The sequence below is a fragment of the Pongo abelii genome, chromosome 6 (assembly GCF_028885655.2).
Source record: "Pongo abelii isolate AG06213 chromosome 6, NHGRI_mPonAbe1-v2.0_pri, whole genome shotgun sequence".
NCBI classification, from domain to species: Eukaryota; Metazoa; Chordata; class Mammalia; order Primates; family Hominidae; genus Pongo; species Pongo abelii.
The window spans coordinates 65407227-65433261 of NC_071991.2; the positions used below are offsets into that span (position 1 = coordinate 65407227).

At 34.5% G+C, this 26035-nt stretch overlaps 1 protein-coding gene across 1 annotated transcript in view; it reads left to right on the forward strand.

Moving 5' to 3' along the window:
- TMEM196 (transmembrane protein 196) overlaps positions 1-26035 on the forward strand; it is a 53783-nt gene that overhangs the window by 21986 nt on the left and 5762 nt on the right. The window contains 2 exon segments of the mRNA NM_001131833.1: positions 21559-21615; positions 25260-25514. Coding sequence (NP_001125305.1) covers positions 21559-21615; positions 25260-25514 — 312 coding nt within the window.

Consider the following 26035-nt stretch of genomic DNA (forward strand, 5'->3'; position numbering starts at 1 on the left):
CTGTACTCTTAACCACTGTGTCATACTCCATTGGTTTCTTTTAAGCCTTGGTTCTAAAGAGCAGTGCTGGTTTTATATTCCAGACCTTCGCGGACAGCACCTATCCATTAACCTTTTCCCAGAGTGAAAAATGTCCTGGAGCATAAATACGGTTCCACTAGTTCTTCAGAAACTAGCAGCTCAACATGAAAAGCCATTGCTGATACCTCTCTCCCCTGTATAGCTGCATTCTGGTAGCTGATGCAGAATCATCATGCTATCTATCTTGTCAAGGGAGAGGAATTATTTTCCCTTCCAATATTTATATTTCTTCTTCATATGGTTTAGTGGAAAAATCATACCATTCTGCATCTTCCTATTTCTGCTCTAACAAGAAATATATAAAATAAAAATAATCATGACATCCTTCATTTCTAATTAGAGAGTCTTTCTAGTCTTTCCTCAGCAACGAGGGAAAAACCTTGAATGCATTACATTTTTAACCATTCCTCTTAACTTGGTCCACATATTACAGTTACTCCTTTACAGATACCTTTGGAAACAAAACACTTTTCAAGGAAATAGCATTGGGGAATTACAACCTTTAAAGCCAATATTTTAAAAGATATAATATATGATTGTTCTTTTTCGACATTCTGAAGGTATATTTTTGATGTAGATTGTGCAAGATTCACTCTATTTCTGAAGGAATGATGTTATGTTATTTTTATTGAGTTCTGTAAAAGGGTGAAACTGCCTATAAAGGAAATAAATTGCATAATGAATGGTACTTGTTTATAGACTGCTAAGCATTGTAGACCCCATATATTTTAATCTCTGTTGTCCTATTTGGGAGTAGAAAATGGCCTGGTCTCGGTAAAGAGCACGAGAGGACCACTGCTTAAAAGTATTTACAACCCCAGAGCAACTTTTCACCAGCTTAAGGCTGACATGTGTTAAGGAGTTCTTGTGAGATACGAATATCTGTAAGGACATAATAATGATTAAAGACCTCAACTACTTGGAAATTTGCTAAAAAGAATCCTCTTCTGACTAACAGAAAAAGGTCTTCCAATTTATTCATTTGCATTGTAGTTTCATTTTTAACTGCCAAATAATAATTGTATATATTTATGGCTACAATGTGATGTTTTGATTGTTTTGATATATGCTTACATTGTGGTATAATTAAATCAAACTAAGTAAGATATCCATTACTTTGCATACTTATCTTTTGTGTGTGTGACAAGAACATTTAAAATCTACTCTTTTAGAGGAATGGCAAGTTTTGCTGACTCTTAAAGAGAGAGAAAGACAACAGAATGTTTAGGAGAGAATGATCATGAAAATGGCTGGGAAGCTAGGGCATGTTTTTCCTAGAGGAAGATCCAGGGTTAATGGTGCTCTTGTCTTAACATGTAGACAATGGGTAGACATGCTGGGTATAAAATCTTCAGGCTTAATGACAGAGAGAACTTTCTAACAATCAAAGTCATTTAGGGTATAAAAGTCTGCCTTTGTTAATGGAAGAGATTGATCCTAAACTGTGAAAACTTGTCAAGCAAGGAATGAGAGTGGTATAGTTATGCCAGACCAGTTATGATTGCGGGCAAGTTAAGATTACGTAACTCACTGACACTCTAATTTCCACTGCAGCTGGCTGAGCTTAGCCTTAATATGTAGGAGAATTGTTTGTGAGTGTTGTGCATTTGGAGGTACGAATTGTGAGTATCTGGAGGAGTTGTTAATGAATACAAGGCTAACTTACAAAAAGCCTTGTTCTCTCCTTGCATTGAAAGAGATGATGGATATGTTCATTTGTTTCACTATGGTAACCATTTTATTATCTATATGTATCCCATAACATCATGTTCTATATATTTAAATATACACGAAAAAATTTATTAAAAAAAAAACAGAACTTTCCTGGACATTTAGCATTGCTCTGAGTTATTACCAAGGGTTTCTGACATGCACACAAAGCAAGATGAAGGTGTTTTCCCACTTGGATACCAATTTTGTGAATGCAAATCCCACCTACTTTATAGGTTACATGCTAAATGGATGCCTTTTGGGGAATCTGTGACTTAATTCAAATGAATCATTCACATAGTAGGAACTTAAGCCAAGTGAGGGAAATATTTTGATTGGCTCTCTCCATATCACATGTTATAAGTAGGTCTTCCTCCCCTTCTAAGAAGGGTGGCATCTCTTGGTTTATTTTTATCTTGTTCATATATTAACTCCTATAAATGTAAAACCCATAGACCAATGGCCTAAATAAAGTTATCAGGACAAATTTCTGGAAATATTATACTTAGTATCCTATTATTTTTTACAAGTTTACTGTACAGAATTGGAAAAATACAAAATAGCAAAATGACATTAAAATTGCCAGTAATCCTACCACTCAGAGATAATCACTGTTTACATTGATTCATAATAATTTTCTAGTTTAAGAACAAAAAGTGCATAAAATGTTATATTCCAATATTTTATTAAATTGAAAATAGTCATACAAACATTTTATTGTGACCTAACATATTCTAAGAAAACATGATTTTAAGGAATAGTAATTTTTTATTCTAGTCTTCTGCTTTCAATTTCATATAATTATTTAAGGCAAATACTGTCTCTACCTCCTAAAAAACTTTCTGCCTTATCTTATTCTAGCAGACCACTCCAAATTTCCACTTGCCTTTTAGCTAAGCAAAATGTATCTTGATCATTATGAACTCATTTATTTTACTTGTCTTTACATTGGAGAGTTCAGCATTCTTAGAATTTTGATATCCCCTCCTGAAGTCTTTCTGTACATGTCTTCCCTTAGGCATAGTACTACCATCATCAGAGGGAGCATGACACAGAGGAGGGTGCACATGTTTATGTCAGATGACTCTGGATTTGTGTCCTGTTTCTGCCATTTATGAGCTGTATACACTGCGTTTAAGTGGACAGAATCACTTAAATTTCCCTGAGCTTGTTTATTCTTCTATAAAATGGACTGGTTGTGTGTATTGAGACAACATACTTAAAGTTCCTCGATTATTGTAAATGCATAGTAATAAGTTAATGCTCAATGATTATAAGGTCTCTTCTAATTCTGGTTTGATAAGCTCTCATTCTTTCTAAGTTCTCTCATTACCGTTTTTTTTTTTTTTTGGACAGCCACAGTGAACATCTCTGAATTTATAAGGTTGAATGAAGGAAACCTTTATATTGTCATTATGTATAAACTTTGTTATAAAGGAAAACGCAAGGATTTTAACTTAGGAGGTGCAGGACAGCATTGTAAGCAATGCTCCAGAAAATCATAATCATAATAAATAATAAATAAATATGCATGGGAGAAACCAGTGGAAATACATGTATTACATGGAAAAATTAATTAATTGAAGGAAGTAATCCTTTTTACAAATCACTCCCAGTTAGAGGTAACGATCAATATTTTAGTTGTTAATTAATTGGGAGCTACTGCCACCAAGTGGTAGGAAAGTACTTCTTCAGAGACTAGAATCCAATAACCTTTAGGGAGAAAAGCTCCCTCACCATACTGTGAACCCAAATGTATTCCATCCTATCCCATTGCATCACAATCACCCAAGATCTGATCTTCATTAAATAATCAGCAGCTGTCTTTGGTTTCTGTTACCACACTAACAAAATATTTTTCTGTCAAGAGACAAAACTGAAATTTAGTTCTAATAGAGGAAAATAAAACAACCAAATACTGAGAGAGTTCAGGTAAAATCATAATTGAAAAATTCCAAATTAGGTTAGCCTCTAGAGTTAAAAAGGCTGAAGTTTAGACACCAACTCTGCCACTTGCCTGCTGTATGATATGAAAAAAATGTATCTGAGGATCAGTTTTCTCAGCTTAAATATAGATGTTCATTTAGACGATGTGTGCAAAATGTTTAGCCTAGAGGCTGTTATCTAGCAATGGCTTGATAAACATTACTCCATTCCTTTTTATTATTATAACTACAGATTGTATTCCTCTTCCCTAAACCTAAATACATATTTAGTTCATTAAAATTATGACATATAATCAACTCAACTGTAAAGAGGTTTAACCTAAGAGAGTAAAAATCACCACAAACATAATAGGGATTTTCTATGATTTACCTAATTCCAAAGAAAGAACTACAGTGAAAAGACAGAAATGAAAAAAATCTCATACGTTCTAAATCTAGATCAGGCAGTAATAATTCCTTCCTCCTGAGGTTCTGAGCAAGGCAATTAAGCCCCCTTGAACCTCGTCTAACTCATGCAGTGCCATAAGACATATAAATCAATTAATTATTTTGGAAGGTGGCCCAAAATGCAAAATTTGTATGTGGATGCCAATTATAATTTTATGCTGTACAAACCATAAAGAGTTATCTACTATTATCTTTAATCAAAAGAAAAGTAAAAATAGTGTGGTTGTTTCTTTGGTTATAGTAAACTGTTATCTGGAATTCTGGATTCAGTAGCCTTAATTAACCAATTCATGCATATATTTATGACTTGAGTAATTTATATTCACAACAATAAATATCCCAGGACACTGAAATAGCCTAAAATGTCTTGTTTTATCAGAGACGAATTACACAGTGCCACATATATGTCACTGAACTCCAATTCTTCGAAAATTGAGCATCTACATTTCTTTGAAAATTGAGCATCTAGCCACGTGGTAAATTACAATTAAAAAGAGAGTTGGTATATTTCATAGGATTCTACTTCAACTTATTGCCAGATTTGTACCAACCTTATCCTCTGTACTCCCATGTGGTACTCATTTACTGACTTCCTAAACATTTCCCGTTAAAAGGACCTCATTTATGTTATGAGGAACCTTAAGCTATGTTGTGGACAGATCTATTGATTAGAAATTATTTACTGATGATCGGTTAAAATCTTCCTCTATATAACTCCTCTCCATTGTTCTTGGAGCTAGCATTTAGATTCAGAAATAATAGGTAATGTTTTAGACTACCCCAATTTCCCAGGCAGGTCAAAGCACAGAACTTTTAGTACTATTAGCTTCAACCTATGAATGTGCATATCCTGCAGCACAAAATGTAGTTCTTCTGTGTAGCTCATCTTTCAGCAATCATGTATTTTTATGACCTCAGCACTTTAAAATAAATAAAATATAGGTCCTCTGAGTTATTTGATTTTTTAAAATCTGGATATCAATCAGAACAAAATGCCAAAAGACCATCATTTTTATTAAAATAACCCATAGAATACACCAATGGATAATTTCAATTGGGAGCAGATGGCCTCTGGCCCTTTGTCTCCTAAGGTTTGATGTCCTCTCAGCATCCAGTACCAGGTCACTGGGTGCCTCCAACAGGATATGGGATGGAACAGGGCCAGCATATTAGACGAATTATGCACCAGGAAGAAGACATGTGCTTTAATTTTCCTCTTGTACTTCTTCATTTTCTAGCCATGTCTCTTAGAAAATATCAACTTATTTTAGCTGTGTTAATAGATAAATGGAAATAAATTTATTCTAGCTGTGTTAGGCTTTATCCCCAGCTGGGCAAGAGATACAGTGGGAAGCCTAAGTGTGATAGTGATTGTGAGGGAAAAAAAGAATCTTCAGGGAAAGGTGAAAATTAAGGTGACAGGCATAATCATTAGCAACGCTTCCCTCCAGAGAGATTTTCCTCAAAATCTTTTTACTGGGAACAATTTATAATTGATCTATTAAATAGAGTATTTTGTGACAAGGTGTTTCCAATATACTTAGTGCTAATGTGAAACCAAGAATAATTGGCCCTCCCTATGCGCAGGTTCTGCATCCACCAATTCAACCAACTGCAGATTTTTAAAAAATTGGGAAAAATGATAAAATTAAGAGTACAACAATAAAAATAATACACATAGAAAAACAATATAGTATAACAACTATTTACATAGTAGCATTTATATTGTCTTTGCATTACAAGTAATTTAGAGATAATTTAAAGTATATAGAAGAGTGTAGGAAGATGATATGCAAATAGTGTGCCTTGTTACATAAGGGACTTGTGCATCATCAGGTTTCAGGATCTACGGTGGTCCCAAAACCAATCTCCTGCACATATGGAGAGATGACTGTAATGGGCACAATAAGGAATAATTAGGAAATCCCAAGCTTCAATTATCATTAAAACTTTGCCACTGATTTGCTATGTTTTGTTGTTGTTGGCTTTTTTTGTTTTGCATCTTTATTTCTCTACACACAAAATAAAAACACTTAAAGAATGTTCTTTTCAGTATTCCCAGAAATATTGGGAGAGAGAACTCAGGTAGTCAGTGTTACAAACTTTTGAAAAAAGTAAACTATTGAAATTTGAGAATTTATTCCAAAAGAATACTTCAGAAATATTTCCATTTGGGGTCATTCTTGATTTAACAGCAAAGTAAAGGAACTGGATGATGAGGGTAAAGTTTCATCTGCTAAGACATCTTATAAATTTTTTTTAGTAAGGCTAAGAATTGTACCTCTAAGGGATATTGATAGAGAGTGCAATGTTTAATATTTTCTCCAAAACCCAAAACCCACAGTTTTTTATGCTCCCAAATTATTTCTTTTTGCTACACTATTATTTCTTGCTGCAACCTTTGTGGGTATTTTAGTGAAAGCACACTGTTACTACAGGAAATAGAAAATCTGTCAGGCTTAATCTTTTTGCTTCTTTAAGAGCCAGCATCTATTGTCTGGCTCTGTTGAGAGTCTAAGTTATTTTTTATTCTCTGTAGCATCATCTTATAATACTACAAAGACATATAAGTGTTAAATCTTGTATGCAACTGCATAGGCCTAAGAAAATTGCTGAGTAATGAATAAATGAATCAGTGAAAGGCTAGAAAAAGAGTTAAAATTATTTTATGATAGTCCTGTTTATCCAGAGAAAGCTGAAAGCTGTTACATTAATAACACAAATCAACGAGGTTCAGAAACCACCATTCATAACTATTCTTAAATAATTCAGAAACTTAGCATCTTCCCTGCGTCTTTTATTAGCTTAAGTTTATAAATCACCTAGACCATTATTGTACTTCAATTATAATGATTTCTTCCACAATCTAGTCCTTAAAAACGTCACCCTCCAGATTCATTTACCAGAATCTTCTATCTGATTTGGATCAGACAAGATTCTGATTCATGTTCTTGTAAGATCTTATTTTAGATTTTTTGAGACAATGAGAAATGTATAATTACTTTTCAATTATATAATTCTCCAATATTTCCTTTTGAGATTTGATTTAAAAGTCTCCCTATTTGCCTTGTCAAGATTTTAGGACTCTGTGGCAAATCAAATTGAACCAGGTACTGGAAAGACGTAATTCATGTTTGCTGTCCTTTAAAACCAGTTTGAAGTTAACAAACTAGGTATGTGGAGAGATGAGATACTTCTCCCTCAGGAAATTTTAATTGAGTTATAAATAGTGCTCTTTAACTCATTGATTTCCCATAGAGTTTGGAAACAGCTCATTCTAGTTTACTATTTCCAACCCCTTCATTTTCACAGTCCAATTATATATACTGATGACCTCTGGCATAAATGTATTCAGTAAGAAAATCATACTTTTATACCTGATCCAAAATATTTATTATAAAATTGATACAAACAGAGAGAGCATGGCTAAGTAATATAAACTATGATACTGACTCACAGAGTGAGAGTAAAATTCTTCCCAGTGTTTATTTCAAAGGCCTCAAATCAACTGCTCTAGAATCTCTGAAAAGAGAGAGTGAAACAAACAGAGAAAGACAGAAAAAGTTGGGTGAGACAACTACTTTTGTTAATACCTCTTGAAGAAGCCATTCTCTCATTCCTTACGGGCTCTATCTGGGATGATAGCTCCACCTTCCCTTCAATCCAGGTAGTCTGATCCCCAGAAATGATCCCTCATCATGAGAAACAGAAAAACAAATAAAGCTGAAAAGAACTTAAAAGCCCAGATATACCACCAGTTCTTTGATGGGGGAAATGAGCCTCTCAAAGACAAACTACACAAAACTTCTCATGCAAAGGCATAAAAGGTCAACAGGATCTAGAGAAAGCAACAGTCACCTCCTCTCCCCATAGCTAATGGAGATAAGTATGAACACTGACTCCTGACAAAGTGCTTCTGACAACTGTCTTAACACCTGGGAATGGAGAGACAAGTGTTCTCTATGAGAGTCCATATCTTTTAGGAAAGAGAAGAACCTTGTCCATCATAAAAGCTTAGGGAGTCCTTAGGGTATATGAGACATCAATTGCTGCTCCCTTCAGGACTCTTACATGAGTCTGCATTTCTAAAAAGTATCCCCATGTCATTCCAATATAATGGTCTATGGAAGTCATTATTTGAAAAATTATTGTGGATGCTGTGTAACTCAGATTATTCGGACTAAAGTGGGTCCAGTTGTTAAGACAGCCAAAACTGAGTCCTCACAAACTACCTGTGGAGAAGAAATAGGCAAATAGCATCAGCAGCTTTTATACACTGCCTCATTCCCAAGAGTGTTGACACCGGATAGATGCACATTCAGATAGGATTATTGAATAAAATATATGTCATCAAAGGGAGCGATGTCTCTTTACTTTCAGTGATATCTTACAAAGGATTTCAAGCAGAGTCATAAAGTCAGGATTATTATTAATATGACGTAAGCCCTGGGGTTTAAGGAAGTTCCTCTAAGGGCACCCTACTCTCCCTGTGAGAGCATACTCTTTTTCCTCAGAAAGGACAAACAAAAAAGACGGCAACAGATTTGGTTATAGTCCTTTGAAGACCAGTCATTGTTTTCGATTAGAAGGTGAGATGCCTCTCTCGTTTAGGAATTGTGCTTTTAGATAGGCATGGCATGAAAAGTATAGTACCTGATGTGTTAAAATAATCATAACATAACAAAGAAATTGACCCTATTTAAAAATGTATTCTGATATTTTAATGTCCTGAGACATTTTCTAATATATTTTGACTGTTCATATGTTATCTGATCTTGACTGAATTAAAAGTATCTGGATTTCTTCCAGATGCAAGATTCTAGATGATATTAGGATAGTGTGTGCATCAAGGCTAAAGAAGGGTCTAAAGAGGAGATTGAACTACAATCACTCAGAACAGTGAACCAGTCAATAGCAGGTAATAGCATCTCAGCATTCAGATGAAAGTGCTAAGACGTTGTCCAACTTCTAGTTTCACCAAAAGGGAAAAGCTATTCTGTGTATATTCTGAAGCCAAACCTGGTGTTTGAGAGAAAGTGAATCAACTACTGGAATATATTCTCTTAGGTAAATTTCACAAATCATTTTTTTGTCTTAACAATTAAGAACAGAGTCTTTTCTAGTTTGGGAAATTACTTCTCATCTCTAAAAAATATTTTTGCAATTATCACTCAGTGCAAAAGTACTGTCTTTTTCAGTGACTTTTATGTAGAAAAGTCTATTTGTATTGACCTCTCAACAACATCTGAGGACTGAGAAAGAACTTTCTGAAACACACAGTGTTATGACTGTGACACGTGGAAGGTCAACATCATCCAAGTTATTTTCAAATGCTACCATTTAGAAAAGAATTAATCTATCGTGACTAACCATAACGGTTTTCAAATGTTTAAATTAACTGGATTTGATTCAGTGACGATTAATTGCACCCAGATATGTGCCTTAAAATGGGCTGAAATTGATTAATTTTTGTACCTCCCCATGGATACTGTAAATACACTCATCAATGCGTTTACTAATTCATTCATTTCATCTGAAGTTCCATTATGTCATCTAGAAATATTATTTCAATAGCACAGCTTTGTCAGAGAGGCTATGGCAAAGCTGGATATAACAAGTAGATGATCTGTCACTCTAACAATGCCAGTAATTGCAAATGAAATAACACATTGAATTCCATTGTTTATATGGAGATTCATATGAGGTTTAAAATGGTTTCTTAGATCCATAATTTATTTTCTTCATAAAGTTGCCCACCACAGAGCAAAATTCCTTTTTCAATCCATCTTTTTTTTTAGAGGATCGAGAGACTATCCAAATGCTTTACAAAATAAAGATTTTATTTCAGCAACTATTATGAATGTGTGGGAACTACAAGATCCTTTCTAAATAAAGATGAAATATGTTAGTTATTGAAGGTGGAGGCTGCATCTACTTCAACATGTAGTGGTTTATGCTTCATTATATTTAAGAAGAAAACTATACTCAGCCTTCAACCTCAATCTTCCATGATAGGCTTAATTTATTTCTGTACTCAATTCTTATAAACTACTCTATGGAACATTTGGGTTTGTTCCTGAAATGCCTGAGCCTCCAGATTCTGAATTCATTTCAATTCCACATGCAAAACCAGACTTGGATATAGGCAGGCAAAACAATGACCTCAGTGGTTGTGGTTGAAAAAACGCTAGCAGAGCTCCTTGGCCCACTCCAAAAAGGGGTGCCACCCTCTCATTCCAAATACACATTCTGAGTATGTACAGATTGGGGAGTTTTTGTTAGAATTTTTTAAATACCCATGGAGAACACAAAACTGAATAACAATGAATCTTGATGGGCTATTTTTTCTTAATATTTACATCATAATTTTGCCTTGAGCAAATAGGAGTCAACTTATTTAACTTTTTGAATAAGTTAACTCCTGAAAATGGTTCAAATGTAAATAAAACCAAAAGCATTCAACGAAAGTTCAGTCCCCTTGATCAGGTTGCCATCACTCCTCTAACCCAAATAATCACAGCCATTTGTTTCTTATTTGTTTTTCCAGAGTTACTTTACACATGTATGAGCAAACTTGTATATAGATAATTATATATTTCTTGCCTTTCTACACAAAAGGTAGTACATTACATACACAATTTTACACCTTGCCTTTTTCCCTTAACTATATGTGTTGGAGAACTCTCCATATCAGTGAATAGTAATCTTTCTCATATATTTTTAATAGATGCAAAGAATGCCTTTAAATTTAACCAGTTATCTACTGACTGACATTTGGGACTGCTCTTCTTGTGTTATTACTAATAGTGCTAAAATAAATAATATGGCACATGGATCAGTTTGTACATTTGCAGCTAAATCTGTTGGATAACTTCTCACTTGTGGGACTGCTGAGGCAAAGGAGATATATGTGTGCACACACACACACACACAAAACACACCTGTATAATTTTGATAATTGTTGCTGAATTCCTTTCAGTAATCAATTTATCTATAAGCAATGTATGACTCTGGTTCTCTACATCTTTGCCAAGATTATCGAACAGTACAGAACAGAATCAAAGGATTTCTACCAATCTGATAAGTGAAAAAACATATTTGAGTTAGTTTGAAATTGCATTTCTCTTATTACTTATGAGGTTGAGCATATTTATGTTTAGAAGTCATTTGTATTTCAGGGAAGTATCTGTTCATATCTTTTGCGTATGTTTCCATTGACTCATTTATCTTTTCCTTATTAGTTTTTAGGAGTTCATTTACATTAGGGAAATTAGTCTTTTGCTTATCGTTGCAAATATTTTCCCCAGGCTGCCAAGAGATTCAGTGTCTGTTGAGGGTTCACTCTTTGCTTCAAAGATGGCAACTTCTAGCTATGTCTTCAGGTAACTGAAGAGATGGACAAGCTCTCTGAGGCCTCCTTTATAAGGTCACTAATCCCATTCACAAATATTCAGACTATAGCAATTATGTTTTATGTATTTTCATTTGTACAAATCTATAATGTTGTTCATTAATGTTTTTAAGTTTTCTCCTTATTTATACTTATATTACACAATTTATTTTTAGAAATTTTATCACTTGCATATATGAATATTACTACTTTCTAACATTAATTTGTGCCTTGCTACCTTTCTATATTACCATGTAGAGTTGATTCTCTTGGGAATTTCATATATCAATTATATTGTCTGCAAATAATGATAGTTTCACTTCCACCTTTGCAATTTTAATACTTTTAATTTCTTTCTATTGCCTATTTGAATTGTCTACTGGCTCTGCTCCAATGTATAACACAAGTGGTAATAGTGGGCATCTTTGCCGTTTTCATCACATTGTATGAAGGATATATACCATCAACACGATTTATCACTGTTGGCATTGACCTTGGTCACCTGATTGAGGTGGTGTTTGTTCAGTCTCTCCACCCTAAAGTTATTCTTTTTTCTCCTTTCCCATATGGTACTTTTTGGAAGAAAATCATTACGTGTGGCTAACACTTAGATAGTGGGAAGTTATGCTCCACTTTTTTGAGAGCAAAATATCTACATAAGTTATTTGAAATTTTTCTGTACGGTAGATTTTTCTCTTCTCTCCATTTACTGATTTAGTCTATCATTCATTTTTATGGCCTCAAGGATATTTATTGTACACATTGGGTCATAATCCCACGCTGTTTTATTTTGGTGCTTGAATTGCTCCAGCTTTAGTCATTGGAAGCTATTTCAGTTGGCTCCTTTGTCCCTTTGACAAACCTCGATGTGGGTTTTGTTTGTATGCTCCATGTTCATCTTATATATTTCCTGCCCCAGTCCAAAACTCATCCATTTCTCCAAGGATGCATGGTTCCTGTTATAGGAGAAGGTATTAGAAACCAAGATCTGGGTGATAGGTGTGCTCATTGATACTGGGATGTTGCTCCTTCTGGGTCTTGTCAGTTAACAGAGCAAGGAAATATATGTATGAGTATATGCCAATGTGTGTATAGACATCTATATAAATAGTTATATATGTAACCATCTGTATCTATATTAAACTAAAAATTGCTTAATACTGATACCTACAACTCAAATCCCTTACCATGTGGATCATTCTAGACTCTTCCCCTGACTTATCTCTGAACACTCACTCTAACGGTAAGAAATCTGACTTTTACCATCTATGCATTTACTTAATTGTTCAATTTCAGTATACATGTATAGTGGTGTCAAAATTGTTAACCAGTAACCCTGTAGGAAACAACTCTGTGAAATAGAATATAATGCTTATATACCATTGCCTTTTTGTCTTTTCTTCAGTTTTACAGATTCCACTTATTTCTAAAGTTACATCTCAGGTCAGCATTTTCTCCCTGACCCCTTTCATTGAAATTGTCTTATACATTTTATTATAGTTACATAGTTTGGTTACATTCTACATTCTATTCTGGGATTCCCTAACCCCCTAATTTTTTAATTTTTAACAAAATTAATTTTAAAAAATTGTTTAGATATTAATATTTTTTGTGTTATAAAGTTCTTTGTGTTTTGACAAAAGGTTAGTATCATGTGTCCACAATTGCAATATCATACAGAATAGTTTTATTTCCTTAAATATATACCCCATGCTTTGCCTTTTCAACCCCCTTTACCTCCCTCAAACCCTAGCATTTACTTTTTTTTACTGTCTCTATTATTTACTTTTTCCAAAAGTTTACAGAATTGGAATCATACGGTGAACAGCCTTCTCAGACAGGCTTTTTTATATAGAAGTATGCATTTACATTCTACCCATGTCTTTGAGTGTCTTGGTATCTCACTTTTTCTTATATCAGTGAATGGTATTGCATTGTATGAATATACCACAGTTTATCCATCTATCTATGAAAAATCATATTTATTGTTCCTAGGTTTACAAATCATTTCAAATTAGTTAGGTAAATACCTAAAAGCACAATTGTTGGGCCACATGGGAAGACTATGTTTAGCTTTGTAAGAAACTGCCATCTTGTTTTACATAGTGGCTACAACATTTTCTATTCCTATATGTAGCAAATGAAAATTCGTGCTTCTTCACATCACAAGCAATTGATATCATCAATTGTTTGTTTGTTTAATTTTAGCCATTCTAACAGATTCATCTTGGTATTTCACTGTTGTTTAAATTTGTAATTTTTAATGACAAACAATGTTGACTATCTTTTTTCATGTTTATTTGCCATCTGTGTATCTTCTTTGTTCAGTTGTCTGTTCGGATCTTTCACCCATATTTTAATACAGTTGTTTGTTTTCTTATTTTGGTCTTGTTTAATTTCAGTTTATTTCCCTTCAATATTTTTCTACAGTGGTGTTTGTTTGTATAGGTGTCTTTCTTTTGCCTATTTCTCAATTCTCAATAAAAAACTGACCTGATTTACCCAGATAATAATGTACCATGCCAAATTCTAGGTCTAGTTAACTAAAACAAAACAGAAAGTTTGAAAAAAATTTAGAAAAGATTAGAGACTTGGGGAAAAAATATGTATTATCAATGATGAAAGGCCCAGAGTGAAATAAAGGATGATAAAATAGTGATCTCTATGTCTAAGACCTATTACAAACCAAACAACTCTCACTCTTTGACCTTATGTCTTGAATGTTGACTCCATGTTTCTCCCTTGAAGAGCAGTTTATCTGGTCTTCATGTTTTTTGATATCTCACTGAGAGTAGTTAAGGAGAATTTCAATGCTGAAGTGGAGAGCCCTAAAATGAATAGGTCTATTGGTAAAGCACTGCTGAAAACACTGCATGTGATTCCCAGGGAAATGGATTCTGTACCTTGACTGTACACTGGAATCACCTGGGAAGATTTAAAAATAATGATGCCTGAGTCCTACCCTGGATACTCTAATTTTTAATTGGTTAAAATATCAGGAATTATGCTTTCAGGCAGGCTTTCCAACTTGATAAGCGTTCTCCATTTTACAGAGATAATTTACATATTTATATATATATATGTATATATATAATAGGAAGCACTAGAAAAGTGGGATCTTAAATGAAACGAAGCCCATAACAGAGGAGGCATCCTTATGAGTTGAGCCAGGATATGATGTAAGAAAAACACAATCATCAGCACAATATCAAGAAAACTATGAAATGCTTTTTATGTGCATTTTGTGTGTTGAACCACGAAATAACACTTCTAAGAGCTTCCAGAGTTATTCTTTAATTAAAAGGTGAGTGAAGTAGAGTAAAACTATTCAAGAACTAGTGGTCTCAAAATAAGTCTTTCAACTTTTAATCCTGGTACAGGATAAATACATCTTTTAGCCAGAACTAGATTCTTTCTAAACAATTTTTAAACATTTAACATTTGTCTGTGTGTTTTCCTGATGATTTTTCTAAGCATTGTAAAGAAATGAACTAATGTTATGAAATTAAAGGTTATCAAAGTATTAAATTCAATTTGTGGTTCAGCTCATTATCTTGTGGGTAAAAAAAGTAGTGTTTCTATTTTCTAATGAGTGTATCTCCCCTAAAAACTAGAGAATTTCAGTGAAAATTATTTCACCTGAAGTAGTTAAATATTATGTGGGAAAAATTTTTAATAAGCTGTGTTAAAATAGGATTGGCCTGTCATCGTTTATAATCTTATCAGTTCAACCTTGCCTGCTCTCCTTCAACCTTACCTGTTCTCCCTGCCAGCTAATAGAACCATTGCTTATATCTGCTTCCACAGTAATCATGGTGCCAAAGTTTTCCATTACATAATTCAAACTGGGAAATTCTACCATTGCCTTTTTTACTCTTAGTTGCTCTTTCCCAAAATAAACTTCCTTGTACAGAAAAGAATAGTAATAAGGAACTCATTAACTAGCACCTAGGCCAGTGCAAGAGAAAGAGAGAGAGAAAAAGAAAGAGAGGGAGACAGAGAAGAGAGACAAACTAGCAGGGAAAGAAAAGGGTTTTACTCATTTTAGAGAAATTCTAAGAGTACTTTTCTGGTCTCTGTTTTTCCTCTTGCTAAGAAAATTGAAAACATTCACATTTAGACTTATTGCTTACTTTATTAGAATTATTTACACCAATTTATTGCATAGTTTCACTTTTTAAATTTTTTTCTAACTTTCCTAATACCTGTTGGTTTAATCTTTGTTGTTATTGTATCTTTTTAAAAAAAATTTCTCTTTTAGTTTTCTGATCTATAATTTAATGCACAAATTTAAAGTTTGACTTTTTAATCAATATCTAAATCTAGTTAGGATCTCTTTATTCAGTTAAGTAATATAAGAATGTTACAAATTTTACTTACATCATCTTTACTCCCACTCAACACATCATAGCTTATTCCAAAATCACCAGGGGTATTGGCAGATATTAATTTTTTCAATAATGTATTTTCCATATATTTACTGTTTTTTATTTTGTGCTTTTGTTATTTCATTCCTTTCCTGTCTCATATCTTTCCCTATTTATTGTCCTGAATACAACTTCCGGTAATTCTTTTACAGTTTTATGTGGAATAATGTTTTCGAGCCTGTATTAGTTTCCTGTTGCTTCTGTAACAACTTTCTGCAAATTTCACGGCTTAAAACAACAGAAATTCGTTTTCTCACAGTTCTGAGGGGCAGAAGTCTAAAATTAGTCTTTAGGGCTACATTCTTTCTGGAGGCTCCAGAGAGAATCAAATTCCTTGTCCTCTCCAGTGCCCAGAGGTCACCTACATCCTTTGCCTCATAGCCCCCTTGCCTCTCTTCAAAGCAAACAGTGTAGCATCTTCAAATTTCTTCTCCCTGTCTCTTTGTTGCCGTCAACACATAGGCTTCTGCTTCTTTTGACCTTGCCTAACTCTTAAATGACCCTTGTGATTACATTTAAGGCATCCCTGGATAATCTTCAATAATCTCCCCATCTCAAGAAACTTAATTTAATCACATTGGCAAAGCCTTTTTTACCCTATAATATTCATGGGTTACAGGGGTTAGAAGACGGATATATTTGGAGGGCCATAATTCAGTCTACCACCATGCCCTTGGCCAAGTGAACACGTCATTCTTATAATCTCTTGCTTAAGTAAGAGTTTGGCTGGATATACATTGCAAAGTTTGAAAGTCATTTTTTTTCAGAATTTTGTATTTTATCTTAATATCTACTTTTAGGCTGTTAGTGTGAGAAGTGGAGTCAGTCTGGTGTAAGGAACTAAATGTTGTTTGGCTGTGATTAACTGTGGTGCAAAATAGTCTTCACATTCCTCTAGTGGTGGGCTATAGTTGCCTTGTGCTTATGTGCTGGAAATTGTTTCTGATGTGAGTGCCCCACCTTCAGCTTGAGCCCCTGTTCATCTTCATCACAGGGTTGGGGTGGAGGGTCTCCTCCCATGCTGTTGTCTCCCCCTCATTGGTAGAACGCTGTCAGTTGTTACTCCCAATTGCTAACTCATGGTGAGTGAAGGTGGGGCTGAAGGAGAAAGTGTTTTGTTGTTGTCAACCAGTTTCGGTTTAGGAAGTCCCTGTGCGCCTGATCTCAGGTGTGGGGCTTTCTCAGTATTCTGTACCCTCCTCCCTGAGACAATTAAACTTAGCCTTATATCTGGGGTTGATCTTGGGCAAGGGGCTCCTGCCTCTTCTCCAATGGTCAATGTCCTCTACTTAGTATAGGCATAGGATGCCAGGTCCAAGATGAATTCCTGCCTCTCCCTCTGTATTTAAAAAAAAAAAAAAAAAAAAAGATCTACTTTTCCTCCAGTTAGAGTGGCAATCTACATTTGAATAGGCCCTGGAAATGAGAAGTTTTGCTACCCTTCTGCCAGAAGCCTAAGCCTTTTGCTGCATAAAACAGAAGGTCTAGGGAAGGAGCAGGGCTTTATACCTCCCTCAACACACACAAATGTGTGATGGCCAGTGTCTCTTCCTCCCTTACTCTGCAACAGGTGACATAGTGTCAGACTTTTCTTGGAGAAGATTGTCCCTCTTTGAATTGAAGTTATCTCATTGTCTTGGAATCTCAAGCAGCTCTCTGATGGGCTCTAAAATATCATTTCCTTATTGTAAGAGTGGAAATGACATCTTTGCATCTTTCTGTGTCCTAAACAAAAGCAGAAACCTCCAAGGACTTTACATAAAGAAAATCCACTCAAAGTGTAAAATACTGTCTTCATAATCATGTCATTTCATCCAACAAGTCACAATCTTAATTTTCTATTGAATATAATCTAAATTGGAATCAAATGAAGTTCGCTTGGAGGATGAACTAATTTTATTTTATAGTGTAGCACTTGATGCCTTATCATTAGATTGCTACATTTGTATTATTTCACAGTAAGATAAATGCAAATAACCCTCCCTGGATTTAAACATCCCATCTTCTGAGAAATAAAATCATATTTTCTCATGGTTCAGGCTTTACACATATACACATACATACAGCTATCAGCTTTGCTTTTTAAGCTAATTTGCTTTTTTACTTGCTTAATAATTGCCATGATGTGGGTAAGTGCTTTGCATCCTGGATAAAGTTATGTTGAACAAAAAAAAAAAATGTATTTTGAAATATTATAACAAATTCCTTTATAAAATGAGATGCATTTAATTTTAGAATGTAACACAATTGACTGATGTTCTTATTATTTTTATTACATCAGAAGTTATATCATAAATTAACAATGGTCTTGCAGTTGTAGGTGAGTAGGTATTCATTGAACACTTTTAGTTGGAATTGCTAGTATAATCTACACTGAACTAACACCAAAAAAAAACTTTAAAAATCACTTCCATTACTTTTTTTTTTTTCGAGATGGAGTCTTGCTCTGTCACCCAGGCTGGAGTGCAGTGACACGATCTCGGCTCACTGCAAGCTCCGCCTCCTGGGTTCAAGTGATTCTCCTGCCTCTGCCTCCTGAGTAGCTGCAACTACAGGTGACTGCAACCACGCCCAGCTAATTTTTGTATTTTTAGTAGAGACAGGGTTTCACCATATTGGCCAGGCTGGTCTCAAACTCCTGATCTTGTGATCCACCCACCTTGGCCTCCCAACATGCTGGGATTACAGGTGTGAGCCACCACGCCAAGCCCATTATATTATTAAGAACAAATTAATTTAGACGCTTAATAAAGTCTTAAATTAGATGTGTGATTTCTGACCTTGATGTGTTACCTTAAGCAAGTCACTAACTCCCTGGACCTCTGGTTCCCCATTGTCCCCACGTGTAAACTTTGAGGGATGAATTAAATCATCTTTTAAGATCTCTTCCAGTATTATGACTTGGGGTAAATAAAGATAGCCAATGAAATAAAATATTAATTTACTACTTTGGGGGCCTCTTTTTCTCTTTTCTGTAAACTGTGGTGGCTAAATTTCAACCAAGATCTTTTAGATCCTCCTCATAAATCCCATGATTTCATATACTTCCTGATACATGTGTCCACTTTTTCTCAGGTTACAGCTTTTCTCTAGGACATGTGATTTTGGATACTCTAACAGAAGTAACAGTTGGAGAGTATTTACATTCTTCTGCTGAAAGTAGAAAAAATATTGATTGATTCCTCCCCTACTCTCCCTTCCCTCTCCCAGTCCTTGAATTCACATTTCTTAGCTCCATCCAATTGAAGTGAGACAATACAAAATAGCAAACTTATTGCCACCTAGATGTTCCAACCAAATGGTTGGATGGAGAACTCTGCTTAGGCTCCTGACCACCTCTTGGGCTTTACTGTAAATGAATAATGGCAGTGTCTACAGATTTCAAAACAGATGCAAGGAACACAAAACTACACTGCTTTCAAATTCTTTTCGAATGAGTTCTGGATAAATGGACTTTCAAGATGAAAATGGGGTAGTCAGGGAAACTTAAGGAGAAGAGTATGCTTGAGGTTTGATCTGAAGCTTGAAGCACTGAAAGGTACAGAATTGGTCCAAACTGGAATTTCTTGAGCACGGCCTTGAAAAATGTTAGATGAAATTAGTAACAAAAAGAGTCCATAAGAGGACATGATCATCTACACTTAGGACACAGTGGGTGGTGAGAAATGGTCACTCTGAAATAGCTTTTTATGGCTACTGAAAATTATGCAAGTATTCAGGTTTTATAAAGTTCTGAGTTTCTATCTTCTCATGGTTTTATAATACTAAAAACATTTTGTTAGATCTACTTCTAAAGTATGTTAACTATTTGGCGATCATATGTTTTCTGAATATAATCCCAACATTTTTTGCCTTTGAGTGTTATGTTTTTGACCATCAAAATTAAATTTTTTTCTATTAATAAGTACTTTCTACTTTGGTTTATTACTTTTGTGCTACATTTAGAAAATCCTTCCCAGTCCTCTAAAATGATATAAATATTTAACTTTTTTGTCTCCCAATGCATTTAAGCATTTTTGTATAAATACTCAATTTTACATTAATTTTGGTGTATGTTAGGGAACGTTAACACATTATTCTAGTTCTATTTATTGGGCAAATAATCTTTTCCATTAATATGAAAGGTCATCTAAATTATATACCAAATTCTTATATATTCTGTGTTCCCTATTCCTTCTTGCTGCACCACTGCCTGCATAATAATTATTGTGCTCCCTTATAGGAAAATTTCCTTGCAACAACTTCCCTTTCTTATTGCTTTTTAACAAATTTTCTCGGTACTTCTCACATGCATATTATCTCAGATAATCCTTAGTATATTTTGACATGTATTTGGAAATAAATCTATCCAGGTGTCAAATATTTAGTGAAACAAGCTATATTGTTAGTTCTGACTTCAGATAAGTAAACAACAACAACAACAATGAAAACTAGTTCTCTTTGCAAATCAAAATTTTCTTTACAAATCTGAAGTCCTTTAGTGGACTTCTTACTTATTAATGAATATTTTATATAGTTATTTCAAGTTAGAAGTATGTGAAAACTTGCATTCAAATGAAACTGTTTCTATTCAAATTAAACTATTTATCATTTTATGATTACCAAAATATCTAATAGTCTCTCCTTGGTAGATAATCTTCTGAAGTGACTGCCTTTGCAAAGCAATTATGTCAACAATGTTTTATTTACAAGAAATAATATGCTATCAATTGCTTTATCCCTTTGTGTTCTTTTTTTTTTTTTTGAGACGGAGTCTTGCTCTGTCGCCCAGGCTGGAGTGCAGTGGTATGATCTCGGCTCACGGCAAGCTCCGTCTCCCGGGTTCAGGCCATTCTCCTGCCTCAGCCTCCGGAGTAGCTGGGACTATAGGCGCCCGCCACTATGCCTGGCTAATTTTTTGTATTTTTTAGTAGAGGCGGGGTTTCACCGTGTTAGCCAGGATGGTCTCGATCTCCTGACCTTGTGATCCGCCCACCACGGCCTCCCAAAGTGCTGGGATTACAGGCGTGAGCCACCGCGCCCCTCCCTTCGTGTTCTTTTGACTGCCCATAAGGGCAGTCTTTCTTGTAGAATAAGGAGGTAGTCATTGTACCAATTGGAGAGGTACAAAGAATATCTCTATAGGGAATCATCTCCTTGTCTGATGCATTATCTTTTGATTTGTGAGATTCTTTCCTGTAGTATAACTTACTGATTTCTAGTTGTTAAGTGTGAATGAATGTATCACACCACTTTTCTCCCTGAGAAAGTAGAAAGGAATCAGACAGTGAAAGGAAATGGGAGAAACAAAGCTCTAAATTCATTTACTTAATAATTTTACCTGATGCTAAAACTGATTCAATTACCTCTAAATATCTGGCAAAAAATACATTTTTATTAGGGTTTATACTTTTATCCTTTACTATTCTAGAATGAGATCTTATCCTCTCCAGGTTTTGAGGGAAATTTAAAATGTTCTATATTCCCTGGAGAAAGTGTCATGAGTGAACTATAAGCTAAAATCTAGGGGTCCTCGTGTCTTTGGATAAGGAGTAATTGTTCTTCTTTTCCTTTTCAGTTTCTTCTTTGTGGCATTTGTGGAATATTGTGCACCAAAAAAAAATCAGGACTTGTCGTAAGTGTTTGATTTGTTTGTATTGTGCATTGAGGTGTTTGAAATGTAAAATTCTAAAATAGAAATGATGACTAGCCAGCTTTCATATACTGAATATTGCTAGTTTGAAGCAAAAAAAACAAAAACAAAAAGAAAAAACTGTCAAATAAATCCTGCCTTTTGTGTTTTCAAAGAAAACCATCAAAATTATTAGAAACCATGACAAAAGCCCACCAATGTAAAAAAACTTTAATAAACTCTTTAAATACCTGAATATGTAACCTTTAATGACTGCTACAAATGACAGTCTCTAGTTTTCCAATTTGGAGACTGCCAGACAATTGCCTGAATCCTTCAGTAAGCTCAAGTAGATAAAGCTTCAGCCCATGAGAAATATAACCATTTAAATATGGAACTGGGCCTAAGGATTATTGGCTTTCTTTGACTGTGAAGCAAGTTTTGCGAAGCAGCAAGACAGCTGTGTTGCTATGGTTACAGTTAATTCTCAGAGATTTATTTTATTTTCTTTTATTACTGTGAATGCACACATAAGTGTTTTCAGATGTTTTGTGGTACTATAGTGGGTTTCTGGGGTATGGAACACACTCCCAGTTAACTCTGATATTGGCTGGATGAGACACACTGCATGCTGAAGTGTGGATTCCCCATTGCTTTTCATGATTTTTTATAAGGGTTTGGAAATAAGGAAAAAGTGTGGTTTATTTTACGAAGTATTATGGGAAAGAACATAGACACTTACAAATTGGCAAAATTAATACTACACAGGGACCCTAGGAAGTGCCCTTTGAGCCTAAAAAGGGTTTTCCAAGGTGAGGCCAGTTATCTGAGCAGATCAGGGAATGGGAAGCATTGCAGTTATTTTTATTTGACCCCTTTTTCTAATCACATCTTTCTCTGTGAGAACATCTATTATGACAAAAAGGCTAAAGCCCTCACTGCTTTAGACAGCAATTTTAGATGTAATTTTTTAAAATTACATAAAGGGAAAAATGAAACCTTTAGGAAAAAAATGTATTTTTTTCAGACTTGTAACTTGCATTTATGATTCTCCTGTCATTCTTTAGACGTGGTCTTCATTCTTCTTATGCTCTTCCAGTACCAAGACTCTTTATGACTATGTAGGAACAACTCCTTGGGAGAAAGCAAGTAAACAAGCAAGGAAGCACGACAAAAAGAAAGAGAAAGAGATAAAAGAGAGAGAGAAAGAAAGAGGAAGGAGGGAAGGAAAAAATAAAAAAGGAAGGAAGAGGCTTTTTGTTGTTGTTGTTGTTGTTTTATACAAAGGCAATAGTGGCACTTCTCTGTCTTTCTCTTATAAATTACAAGGGAAAAAAATGACGAAATCTGATTTTTTTAAGAAACTACCACCCAGGTGGTAGCTGTACCTACTATTAGAAGGTACATTATCCTCTGTACTTTCTAAGGTCCCCATTAATGGCATTTAACTATCAAGATTTTCTACATTTTAATGAAATTTTTTAAAAAAACTTCACTCCAAATATATCTGCAGTCTAGAGTCTCCAACCTGGTGAAATTTGAAAATAGTATATGGTTACAGATTTAAACGTTTTAATTCCTGGATAAGATTGTTTTGTTAACACATGTTAATGAGGTGTCATGCCTTTAAAGAATTAATCAGAATGATATCAGGAAAGACGTGGGCTTTCCTGTGGTAGAAAACTAAAGGTATTGTCTACTTTCTGTATAACAATAATTAATTATTTGAAGCTAGATTGTAATATCTTTCCATATTTTCAGAGAATGAGTAAACACCAAAATATATCCCCAAAGAACAGCATGACATCCAAACCTACTTTAAAATAAAATATAATTGGTTAATTCTACTAGGCATCTTGAGCTACAAGTTTACACTTAGTAGGATGATTTAATTATTTGGTAACTGATCTTCAGTGTTATATTTAATCAAGTATAAAATGATTTTACCCATTCATTATTAGATTTTTAGCTCTGATAATATTTACAGATGCAATAAGGAATGCTGAATTAAGTTGAAGAAATGAAATTAACTACTTGTAGTTACTGACATGACATATTCTCAAGAAAGGCTTCTCCAAAAATCTTGGCTGGGCTAAATTCTTCTCCTCCCTACTCCTAGGGCAACCCATATATCCCTTTCTTAATATTTATCATGCCATGTTAAAATTCTGGATCTTCTCTTTCACAAGATTTAACTATTCTCAAGAGGAATTATTATGAATGATTGATTGTAATGCCAGCAGCTGCTGCACTCAGAGGCTAACAGATGCTAGGTGCTCCATAAGTGTAGGCTAAACTCAACTGTCAATGAAAAATAATATCTGATAAAATAAAATTAAATGTTACAGTGAGTTACAAAGCTGTTTGACCTGGGGAATTATAGCAAAGGAGGAGATCAATAAAGTCCAAGTTAGGACTTAATTTGTGCCTTTCATCCAGGAGTCTAAGGAAGAAGCAAAATTGTTTCCAGGAAATGAAAAATATCACTGATGTGGGAATGAGTAACCCATATTGAAGGACAAGAGAGGTGACTGGAATAAGACTGTTCCAGAGAAGAATGGAAATTAGATTGCATAATTCAATTAGTATCATAGTATAAAGTATCATGAAAGCCCATAGAATTTAGACCAGATGCAAAAAGAAAATATAATTATTAAAGTTATTTGACTAGTTAATTAAATTTATTAAATATTCACAAAATATTTACTTCTCAGAAAGCATTATTCTTGGGTCTGCCAGGGATCCTATGATAGTTGTTGATTAAACCCCCCTAGCTCTATTAATAGACACTGAGATCCAACCAATAGTAGGACCAAAAGCAAAGCCACATCATCTGTTTCTCTAAAACAAACAAACAAACAAACAGTATTTTTGGAACGCCTATTGTATATTCTTCAATGATAGTGCCACAAAGTAATAAAATATTTGTAATATATAGGGGTCAGTTCATAGGAGTCCCTAAAGTACTTGTTTAGGAAATACATGCACAAGGAAATATAAGTGAACTTTTTTTTAAAAAAAAAAAGAGATTTAACTAAATTTCCTAAGCTCACATAGGTAGGAAGATATAAAGATTTGAAGTTAGGTGGAACTAATGACAATCCAAAGAGAAGCTATTGAGATATTTTCGAAGGACTGACACAGTGAAAGTAGATTTGGAATCAGAAAAATCTGGGTTTGGTGCCTAAATTTAGTGTTAGCTATTTACCATTCATTTTTCTAAAACGTATGTTACTATCTCAGAGGCTTGCTGGGAGTGTCAATTGAGATGATATCTGTTTAAGTTCCTAGCATAGTAGCACATGGTAGATGTTAAATAAATATTTAAATCTGAATCTACCTAGAAGATAAATTTTGTTTGCTTCAGAGTTTTCATAAGCTATATCCTTGGCTTTAATATAGTCAGCTATCGATTTCTGAAACACTGTGGTATACTCCTTCTGTCTACAGTGAGTCAGAGTGAATAGAAACTTGGCTAAAAAAAAAAAAAAAAAAAAAAAAAATCTCCTGCCCTCTGTGAAGCACCAAAACCACTTATTCTTCTTTATTGTAGGTTAGTCATCCTTGACGTGCAGCCGGACAGGGCAACTGTGTTCTGGTCAGGTTTGCCTTTTCAACTTTAACGCTGCCTTTCTTTTTCTTATCAGATGATCCTCTTTTCAGCCTGCTGTATCTGTGGACTCATTGGGGGCATCCTGAATTTTCAGTTCCTCCGGGCAGTCACAAAGAAAACTTCCTCCCTATACCCTCTGCACCTTGCCTCCATGTCTCTTGCGTGCATTGGGATCGGGGGCTGCACTCTCTCTTCCTGGCTCACTTGTCGACTAGCCAGTTATGAACAGAGGAGGATGTTCTCAGAAAGGGAGCATTCCCTGCATCACTCTCATGAAATGGCTGAGAAAGTGAGTTTTGTACCTTTTCCTCTCACTGCTAGCACATGATGAAGACTGAAGTCCACTCTGGGTGAATCAACTTGAAACTTTAGATCACAACTTGAGGAATCAGATTTTATACATTTGGCTCTATTGGGTTAAGAATAGAAATTTTATTTTATTTTTCTCTGCAATTCATGGGTACCCCTATTTTCAACAAAATTTTGTAGTCTCTCTGTCTATTCAAAAACACAGTGCCTAAAATAGTATTTCATAAAATATTGAATACCTTATAAACATGGATTTTTATGTATTGTACTGAGGAAAAACACAGATACTAAATACACTCTCCACTGAATAATGCCAGTTTTAGAAATTGCATGAATTCCCTTTTCTAGCTCTTCCCTTGTTCTTTTAAGGAGATGCATTTGATTATGTAAATTTGATCTTCAAGTATAAAGGGGCTTTTTAATAAGGTGACAAAAAGCCTTGTCTATCAGTGCAGATATTACAGTCCATATAAAGCTTCATTTAATTCTCATCTAAACTTA